The 11,458-nt window shown below is 30.5% G+C and overlaps 1 protein-coding gene across 1 annotated transcript; it reads left to right on the top strand.

Annotated features, from left to right (window-relative positions):
• Positions 1-3,578: 3,578 nt before the first annotated feature.
• Positions 3,579-11,052, top strand: LOC104093860 (L-gulonolactone oxidase 3). The gene is made up of 3 exons (XM_009599693.3): positions 3,579-4,414; positions 9,433-9,688; positions 10,076-11,052. The coding sequence occupies exons 1-3, from the start codon at positions 3,740-3,742 to the stop codon at positions 10,894-10,896; spliced, it is 1,752 nt and encodes a 583-aa protein (XP_009597988.1). The 5' UTR covers positions 3,579-3,739; the 3' UTR covers positions 10,897-11,052.
• The last annotated feature ends 406 nt before the right edge of the window (positions 11,053-11,458 follow it).

Below are 11,458 nucleotides of genomic sequence, written 5' to 3'. Positions count from 1 at the left end.
AAGAATGAGTCGAATAAGTTTAAAATTTGAGCCCACTAATGACCATGTCGTTAAAGAATGAGTCTAATATTTATATTTGTAAATAATAATGTATTAATATAAATAATGTATAAATTTTAATACATTATTATTTTTAAACTTAATATATAAATATATGTTTCACATGTAAATTTATTCGGTACGGTTAGATATTTTTTCGGTTTATTTTTATAAAATAAAAAACCTACTCTAATTATCGGTACAATTATAGATTTATATAAAAACCTACGGTTTTATTAGAAGAAACCTAAAAATTGATTCAGCATGGTTTTGTCAGTTTTTAAATATTCATTTTACACCCCTAATCATTACTAACTGAGAGAAATAGCAGTATTAGACCCATTCTTTAATGGCAGGGTCATTGGTGGGCTCAAATTTAAACGAGAGTTATAATTGATCCATTTCGAATAACACAAGGGCATTATTAGACTCATTCTATAACGGTAGGGTCATTTTTGGACTCAAGTTTAAACGAAAGTTATAATTGATCCATTTCGAATACCATAAGGTCATTTTTGAGCCTTTTCCCAAGATTATTTGCAGAAAGTGTTAGAAAGTTTAATCTTTCCGGTTGAGGGTCTTAGCTAGGAAGCTTTATGGAAAGCTTTGTTCTACTTTCCATTAGCCTTTTGTTTGATGCTTTCGACAAAATGGTTCTTGCAGCTAGTTGACCATGTGGGCTAGTACTTTTTAATTTTCAAGAATAATCATTCAACAACCTTCACCTAGAAATACAAATTCTTTTTCAGAGAGAGAATTTTCTCTTTGGAAGTATGTACTCATATTCGGTACTGAAAAAAGAAGTACGTATGTAATTTCATCGTCAATTTTCTTCAATGGAATGTAATTCTTTTCGTCTGAAGAGTAGTTATTTTCAATGCCGTAAGAGTTGTTGACTATTGTATTTTTGAGAAATTGTAATTGTGTTTTTCTTATTTTACTGTCGTAAGTTAATTAACTAAATGGATCTTTTGTGGTTTTGTAAGAAGTTGAAGAGATCGAGGCGCATATCATGAAAAAATTTAGAAGGCTGCATATTAAAAAATATGCGTACATTAAGGCTGTAAAATGCAAAGAAGTCTAAAATATTTCATAAAAGCTCCCAATCCACCGTGGGTAGTTTTATATGTACTTAGATATTTTATTTGGGCTACGCCTCACGAGGTTTTAATTTAGATATGTGATAGCCACTTTATATGTACATATGGGATGCATGCTTAATATTATTTAGTTGATGTCAGGAAAAAGGCTCATTCAATAGCCACTAGGCTCGTTTGATGCTGGTCATGGCCATTTGGGCGATGACTAGGTATGTTCATAAAAACTCGAAAAATCAAACAAAATCGAAAAGTGAATTAAATCGATCAAAAAAATTGATACTTTTTAGGTTTGGTTTGATTTTGATTTTGAATTTTAAAAATCGATCAAATTTGGTTTGGTTTTGGTTTTAATAAAAAATAACTGAAATTTTTTAACCAAACCGACTATAGAAATAGATATTTAAATTAATTATTACACCTATATATATATATATATCTATATTTTTATATAAAGTTTCTAAAATTTTATAGTACATATTAGTCGTTTATATTTTTAGTCTAGTTTTTTACAATTATAATAATCTAATTCTTTGCCTTTACATTTTAGATTGATTGGTAGTTTTCTTTTGCTAAGTACAAGAATTTATTTCATGTTAAAAATAATCGATTTTTAATTGAGTACTTAAATTATTCATCACTATTTGATTCAATTATCATCAATATATCTTGATAAATGATAGATTTCTCAAAGAGCAATTGGTTTGATAGTGTTAAGTTGAAAATGTAATCTCCGAAATATTTATTTGGTAGTGTATGTGTCATATTTAAGAAAAAACCCGATAAATAACCGAAAAAACCGAAAAACCGACCAAAACCGACAAAAACTGAATCGATAAAAATCGACTTAATTGGTTTAGTTTGATTCCAATATTTGAATAATTACCGACTTATTTGGTTTGGTTTCTTTTTAGGAAAAAATCGATCCAAATCGAACCAGACCACCCCTAGCCGTGACAACATCACTATCCAATAACAGAATAGCGGTGTATTAGTGTTCTGCGTATTGCTAGCAAACCTTATTCTTCTCGTAGGGTATTACGAGTAGGTGTATTTCTAACCAGGCGACACTTTAGGTAAATTTTATATTAGAAAAATACAGGAGAAACATTGAGCATACGAGAAAGCAAGCCTTACACAGGTAAATTTTAAAGTTGTACCGACCTAGAGCAAAACAAACAATAATTGTAGTGGGCTGGAATGTTATACATTTGTTCTGCAATCAGAGGAGCAAATTAAATAAAATATGAGACGGGAGAACTCAATCGGTTAGCATAATAAAGAGGTACTCCATTCATTTCACTAGTTTTACTCTGCACAAAATTTAAGAAAAAAAATAAGATTTTTAAAATTTGTGGTCTTAAAAGTTTAAAGGATAAAAACTTTGTGGAGCCATGACATTTGTGTGATTATAAAAATTTCTCATTAAAAATAACTTGGGTAAAGTAAAGAGTTAAAAATTAATTTATTTTTAATTGTAAAAATATATCATTATATTTGGAATGGACTAATAAAAAAAATATTTAACTAAATTGAAACCGAGAGAATAACAATTTTGCTTTTATGGAAAAGCGGAGTTCTAATGGGAAACGATTAACTTTACAAGAAATGTGAACACGAGCCCACCAGAGTTGAGAATCGATTACTCCTGTTTTTTAAAATCTACAACGTTAGCCATACTTTTCACGCAATTGAAAGAAGGAGAAGTATTGTGATCTAAGACATCCGATACGCTCATATCTGTAGCTTCAAATTTTGAAGAGAACCAATCTTAAAGAAATTGATTGTCTTAAAAGGCAATTTAGTCAAACGAGATAAAACAGAAAATGGACGCGTATTGTTCCTAAAATAGAAGCTGGAATGCAAGATATATAAAGATTTTAGCTAACCAGTGGCCGTTGAAGAGAGCATATTCTCATTATACTATTTCTTATGTTTCAGCAATGGCGAGGTTTTCATATTTTGCTCCTTTCTGGTGAAGGAAGCAGAAAGGAAGATAATTTCTTTAGTGATGAAGTCCATATCACATCAAAAGATACTTAGATCTTAAATAGCCACAAAACTGAACGTCGAACAAATCCAAAACTTCGTCAGAAAACTACATTATGCTATGCGTACGTCACAAACAAGAAAAGCCCACACAATAAAGAATGAAAACACTAGAAATATTAGACAAAGAAGTCAAATTTGAGCATCTCCGCAATCAAATGCGAAGTCTTTATTTATTCAGAATTTAAATTTGATTGCCTGGAGAATGTAACTGAAATATTTATATTGTAAGATAAATTATAAGGTAAAAATAGATCTTATAAAAAGCATTAATAGGTAAGCTAATAAAAATAACAATTAACCTATTATCTAAGGTTAAACTATACGAATTGTGTAAACAATTAATCTATACTTGGTCAGTGCATATTCCTTAAATTCATTTATTTATTTAGCTCAAATGTGTCTTTGTTTGGGATTTACGTAAAAGGCCTAAATACTCCCCTGTCTCCACTCAATGGCAATATATCCCAACCCCACCTTCACTTCCCTTTGAAGCAACATTCATCTTTATAAACATCCTCCATCAATAATCACAACCAAGATTTCAAAAGATAATGGCTGATCTCTGCCGCGGCCACCACCTAGTTCTTCTATGGGTTTTAGCCACACTTGTAACCATCTCTTCTGCTATGCCACCACCAAACCCTATCAAATGCAATAAAACAGATTGCCAACTTTCCAATTCCTACGGTATTTGGGGTGACAGACAAACATGTCACGCTCCAAAAATTGTCTATCCCACAACAGAAGAAGAGCTTCGACAAGAATTAGCCAATGCCAACAAGAACAAACTTAAAGTCAAAGTTGTCACAAGATTTTCACACACCATTCCTAAACTAGCATGCCCCAGTACTGGAAATGCTGCTGTCTTTATTAGTACTGAAAAATACGACTCAAATATTAATGTCGACGTGGAAAAACGTACTGCCACCGCTGATGGCGGAGTTGGACTCCGGAAGTTTATCGATACGATTGAAAAGGCGGGGTTGAGTTTAGTGGCCGCGCCATATTGGGAGGGAGTGACGGTTGCCGGAGTAATAAGTACGGGGGCTCACGGTAGTTCGTGGTGGGGCAAAGGAGGAGCAGTTCATGATCATGTTACTGGTCTGAGTCTTATTGTACCAGCAAATGAAGCTAATGGCTATGCCAAAATAATCAAATTAATACCACAAGATCCACTGTTCAATGCTGCTAAAGTTTCTCTTGGATTGCTTGGCATCATTTCTAAGGTAACAAGCATTTTTCTTTCATATTCTTTATATATATAAAATATGTTTGTTTCCTTTTTATTCAATAAATTTAATTAGGAGGGTTTAAGTTATTTTCCTGTCTAGTTTATTCGTATGTCCAAGTTGGTTTCTTTCGATTGTCGTAATTCATACATTTTTAAGAATTGATTTCCTTAGAGAATTAAGGAAATCACTTTAGAGCTGAAATTACGGATAATTAATTGGTTTATCAACTTGTTCTTTCCATCGGGAGTGTGATTAGTTCATTTACATTTTTTCGATTTATAAATGTCTCTTTCTATAGCTGTAAAATCATTAGTACTACTAGTATTATCTCTAGCCTAAGAGACAAAAATAAGTTATACTAGGGATACCATTATTTAAGAATTTATCTCAATTACAGAGTTTTATCATATTGGCTCATTACTTTTAGGTAGACAGACTGGAATCTAACGCAAAAAACAAAAAGAGAGGCATCCAGAGCATGATTGGGAACAGGTCACTATTTTTCTTCTTTTTTGGCTGCAGAATGGGAATGACATTTAACATTTCCCATTAGAGCATCAACTGAATGCCAAAAGTAACAAGCTGATTGATTAGTTAGTAATCATTCATATAAATCTTGTGATACGAAATCGAACTTGTTCAAGCGACAACAACTACTAGTACTACATAATATCTCCGGTAGTGCCACACCGATAGTTTTTTTAAAATAAAATTATTAAATCTATTCATTTAGGCTTTCACAGGAGTTTGACATTATATTATAACCCCTACTATGTCAGAAAATCACAAAGGAGAGGAACATAAACCCAACCTCTAAGTAGTTAAACGAGTCAACTATATGTCTTGCTAAAGATGGTGTGACTATTCAATCAATAAACTACTTACCGTACAGCTATGGTCGGAGGACTCCTCCTAGTTACATAGAGGCAGGCTATAGGGTAAAGCTTCTAAAGCATTTGCTCGAGGCCCCAAATTTGGGGGCTCATTTTTTTAATATCAAAATAAATTTATAGTCTGTTTTAGAAAAATAATGAACAATTTTTACCTTGAAAATTAGATATTTTTTTATAAAAGGAAAGAATAGATGTGTAACTAATTGAAGTGAGCGTAATACTTTTTATAAATGTGAATTTCTTTCCAACTTTTTTTTGTATGAACAAAAAATCTAACAAGTGAAATTATTATATTCCACTTTTTACCCATTTTTCATCAGAAAATATGTAGTACTAAATCATATTTTTACACTATTCATTTTCTTTCTTGGTTTGTCCAAGAGTTAATCGCTCGCATAACTTTATACTCTTATATATTCTCTTTCTTGCTTTTTTCGGGTTTAAGTCTGATAACTTAATAGGAATAGTATTTTTCGAAAACCCACATAGCTTAAAAGTACTATTGATATCATATATCGTGCATTCTTTTTTATTTTTTCCTGAAGTTTCAAGCATTTTGTGTTATTGAAGGAGCAAAAAGATATCTTGAAATCAAGTCATCATTTTCTTGAATTAAATTCTATTATTAGAACTTTCAAGTGTTATTATCATCTCATTTTATTCTTACTTCATATTTATATATATTGTCTTTTATTTATTTATTAGAATTTAAATATGCTACGAAAAATATGAATCAAGTTGTTCAAAACTAAAATAAAAGAGTTAAAAACTATTTTAATATTGTCCAAAATATTTTTAGGAGAGATCGATTATAAAAAGTTATTAATAATTTTGTATCTCAAAATATTAGAAAAATAGAATTCATATATATATATATATATATATATATATATATATATATATATATATATATATATATATCACGTATGTGTGTGTGATTATTTTAAAAAAAATAAAGTTTAGGGCCTCTTATTAAGCCACAAATACTGTTAAGCCGCCCTTGGTTACATAAGATATTTATTAAACAAAATAAAGGCGACTTCCCCTTATATATATGACTAGTTACGATTAGCCCAGGCTGTGCCGGGGTCCAACAACTATAGTCAAATGTAAAACTTTTATGTGGCGTCTAGTTTTATGTCACCCATTGAATTTATACCATTTTTAAATTTTTTTAACTAATACCCAATTTTTAGATAACTTGAGATATATACATTTTTCTCTTTTTCTCTTCTGATGTTTTCTTCTTCTTCTTTGTGTTTAGAGTTTCTTCTTCTTCGTAGTTGCAAAATGGTTATGTTAAATTTGTTGTTGTTTCGATAAATTGATGAATGAGATTTGTTCTTTATAATATTTGAAGTTATGTTTCAAATTTAAACTTATTTGGAGTAGATTTGGGCATTGAGTAGATTTGGTCTTTCCTTTTTTCTTAAACTCTGTGCCCAGTTAAATATGTACATAAATTGAAATGGAGGGAGTAATTTTTTTTCCCTCTGTCTCGTTTTATGTAACACATTTCTTTATTTAGTATATTTTAAAAAGAATGATATCTTTTTATATTTAAGAATAATTTAAATTTAAAGTTTTTATTTTACTCTTAATAAAATAATTTCAGGCCATAGAAATATTTATAACATATTTTAGACCACAAATTTCAAATTTTTTAATTTCTTTCTTAAATAATATGTACAGTCAAACATCATCATATAAATTGGAACGAAGGGATTAACATATTTATAAGGTGATATAAACAAAGTTAAAATTTTTGTTATTTGTGAATACGAAGAATAAATTTACCTCGTTTGTACTTGCACATGCTATTTTACTATTTATAATATCGTGTTTTATTTGTTAAGGATTTATTAATTAAAATTAATTTTTTGTATATTTATTCACAATATAATTAAGGTAAAGAGTAGTATGTACCTAAGAAAATTACTGGGAAGTGATTTAAACGAAAGTAACTCATGTGTTTGGTCTATTTGCGGGAACAATGATTTTGGTCAATCCTTCTTGCAAAATTAGGATGATAACATCACTTGTGGTTTAAATTGCAAAGACAAATATTTTGCTTTTCCCTTTTTATTCTATAATTTTATATTACAAAGTTTAAATTTTTTTAATTAATATCTAATGGTATTGAATAATAACTTTTTCTTTTGTGATTAAAGTTGGCTGAAAAACGGTTTAGCTATTATACTCTTCGGAAGATTTTACTCATATTCGATCATTTTTCATGGCAAATCACGTACCATAGTTACTATTTTTTAAAATTAAAGTACGGCAAAATGAAGATATGATAGATTTATTTTTAAATAGATGATTATTCTTCTTCTTTTTATTGTATTTTCAAGTTTTTGATTGATTTTTGCAACTGCAAATTTCTCACTTGGAATATTAGTTACCAGCTGTTGAAGTTGTATTAATTTTTGATAATTAGAAAATAATCTTTTTGCCTCTTTTACACAAATTTGCACATAATTCATATAACGTCATATTTTAGGTGATTGTATTTATGAATCTCAAATAATTCTTTTCACTCTAAGTACCGGTGATAAAAAAAATAATATATTGTATAACATTACAAAATAAGATTTTATAAACTCAGTTATGAGTTACTTATTATCATCAAACATAAATACTAAATGTACATAATATGGTGCCAGTAAAAGTGAGATACCCATTTTGAGGTTTTTTTTTTACCGCTCATCTTTCTATAACTCTTCTCAATTTTGAGGATTGATGTGCAGTAAATGTGATGGTTTCAACATGTTACAATGTTAGCAATAATTTTCTTTTTTTTAAAAAGTGTTCTAAAAAAGTTTTTGGGTTACTTTTCTCCCTTTTTTAACCACAAAAAAAGATGATCGCTATATATTTTTAAATTGTTGAACTTTGTATGTTTATTATAATATCAAGAAAAATACTTTTATATTTTGTTCTACATTAGATTCGGTAAATAATTTCTACATTTTTGTTTATTTACATTACTAGGCAAAGTTGGTTAGCTATAGTTTATTACCTTTTTTATTTACTTTTTCTGCCGTATTATTCTATTAACAATTAAAAACTTGTTAGCAAACATTGCATATTGTTTTTGTACTTGTAAACAAAATTTTCGGAAGCTGTCAGAAACTTGAATTCGTAGGATCATCATCATTACTATTTATTACTATGATGTGCTGTAATCGGTAGTCTAGTGCACGTGGCTATTATAATAGAAAGCCCTACAAATTCACATTTGGGAAATAGAGTGAGAATGTGAAGAAAATTCAAACGGGCCCCCACCTATTAGAAAAGGTATACATGCACCTATTAGAAAATCAAGTGGACACTCGCGTAGTATGCTAGGCAAGCATGTTGATGACACTGACTCCTGAGGAGCTCAACTGCCGCTTCTATAATAAGAGAAAATAGATTATGGTACATCAGAAAGGAAAAGAGGAGAATCTATTAACTTTGTTGCATATATAAAAATGATAATGTTCTTCATTGAAGCTTTTACTTGGGAGTCCAGAGAAATAGCCTCAATGAATAGTATTGATCTGTCGGTCCACAAAAAGTAACAAGGTTCACATTGTACATCTTCATCAACTAGTCTCAATTGTCCTCTAATTTCAGTAAGGAGATTCTGCAGGCCCATTTGGCCTCTCTATAGTAGTGCCTGAATTCAATCTGTACAAGTTGATCTCTCAGGTTATAATTGATGTCATCAAGAACCATTTGTAGGTGTTGTGGGTGGATTGTGACCCTTGATTCAATATGGTAGCTAAAAAGAAAAGAAAGTTATATATAAGCTATAGGATAATCTTTGGTGCGAGGCTTTTTCGGGAAAACTATTCGGGTTTGACCTAAAGTGGAGAATATTAACAGTATTTTGGATTAACTTAGCCCTACATTATCAAATTAATTAGTGAAAAGGTGTGAAAACTTGACACACTATCAAAATTACAAGGGAATTTAATTGAACCCCCTTGCATCCCCTGATGTGGGAAAAGTTAAATGGCCTTTTTATTAGGACACCCCACAAAATTGGAACGATATAGAGGAAAGTGAAACCCGGCCTAATTTTTTAAGTGTATAATAGAATATGAACGTTGTACCTGCATTTTTGTGTAGGTGACGTTTCAATTGGAGCCAGCATTCAAAAGAAGTATAACATACAATTTCACGAATGATAGTGATATAGAAGATGAGTTTATGGGACATGCAAGGAAGAATGAATTTGGTGACATTCAATGGTACCCTTCTAGACGTACTGCTGTGTACAGATATGATAACAGAGTCCCCTTAAACACATCAGGCGATGGTGTCAATGATTTTCTGGGATTTCAATCCAATCTTATTCTGCTCTCTAAGTCTGTTCGAGCCACAGGTATATATTATTCTATCTAATTATTAATATTAATATTATGGAATTAGTTTATAGAAACATTAAAATATGCATCCTTACTCTAACACAGGAAATGAGTACAAATCACTTAATAAGATATATCAATTACAAATAATAGTTTTTTTTCATTGTATATACGTAAGTTAATATATTCATTCGACATGCAATCGAGGAATCGGTAAATTTGATAACTTGTGTCATAGTTTTTTGTAATAGTTTTGCTATTTCTGGCAAAGAAAGCTCAGTGAAGGGATTAGGTGACCCCTATGATTAGTGTGATGTTAAAACACAATTTGTGGAGTTAACATTTAATTATTTGTAGTTTAATGTATGTACCTTCACAATTATATATACTATTTTGTTTTGCAGAAAAAGGCTTTGAAAACACGAGAAACGTGGGTGGCAAATGCACAATGGCAAGTTCTTTCGTGTCCTATAAGAGATTGATAGCAAATGGATTAAAAAACAACAAGTTAATCTTCACTGGATATCCAGTAGTGGGTCCTCACGGGAAAATGCAAACTTCAGGTTCTTGTTTATACTCATCTCCTATAGACATCACTAACACATGTGCTTGGGATCCAAGAATCAATGGACTCTTCTTCTATGAATCCACAGCCAAATTTCCAGCTTCAAAATTTGGAGATTTCATACGTGATGTGAAAAAATTACGCGATTTAGTCAAGCCAGAAAACATGTGTGGTGTTGACATTTATAACGGATTCCTCTTTCGTTTCATCAAGGCCTCGGAAGCATATTTAGGTCAAAGCGAAGATTCAGTTGTCTTGGATTTTAACTATTTTCGCGCTAATGATGCCTTAACCCCGCGATTAAACCAAGATATTTGGGAAGAAGTAGAGCAAATGGCTTTTGTTAAGTATGGAGCTAAGCCACATTGGGCTAAAAATAGGAATGTAGCATTTCTTGATGTGCAGAAGAAGTATCTAAAATTTAACAAGTTTATTGCAGCCAAGAATCAATTGGATCCTAAGAATATGTTGTCTAGTGAATGGTCTGATGAGATATTGTTTGGGAAGCAAACTGCAAAGGGGGATGGCTGTGCCTTAGAAGGGATGTGTATTTGTTCAGAAGATAGGCATTGTAGTCCATCAAAAGGGTATTTTTGCAAGCCAGGACTTGTTTATCAACAAGCACGTGTGTGTAGGTTTTCATCATCTTCCTCGAGCTGAATTTCACGGGCGGCTCAAAAAGATTTGTGACCAAAGTCAAACCTAGATGAAAGGCCTAATTTTTTTTTTTTAAAAATGCATATTTTTATTTGAAAGTATTTCCGTAACTTTTATAGATGCAAATTATTAATAATATAATCGACTTCTTCTAATAAACATAGATACAAAAAAATCAAGTCTTTTTATCTGATTGAAAATATCAGCTAGAGTATTATCTTCTACTTCTATTACTTTCCTTTAATACTTTTTAATTGGAAAAATAAATTTAAACATCAATATTGAAGTGATTATTATGTTTTAAGGAACTTTTGTGGTAAAGACAATATTTTTTCAGATTTGCATTGCCTAGTGATATTAATTTTGTGCCTCTAATAGAAAACCAAAAATATTTTTATTGCTTCAACTTGATCAAATCTATTTTGAAGTTTTCTATTTTCAGTTTATTGAAAAGTTGTACTTTTTTACTTCAAAATATTTATTTTAATTTATTGATAAAAATTAATAATTCATACACCTACTACTAGTGAAAAATGGGACCCCAAAATTTTGGGGCCTAATGCCT

This window comes from Nicotiana tomentosiformis, chromosome 8 (assembly GCF_000390325.3).
Source record: "Nicotiana tomentosiformis chromosome 8, ASM39032v3, whole genome shotgun sequence".
In the NCBI taxonomy this organism is placed as follows: Eukaryota; Viridiplantae; Streptophyta; class Magnoliopsida; order Solanales; family Solanaceae; genus Nicotiana; species Nicotiana tomentosiformis.
The sequence above is the reverse complement of the archived record's forward strand: the minus strand, read 5'-3'. Positions and strand labels throughout refer to the sequence as shown.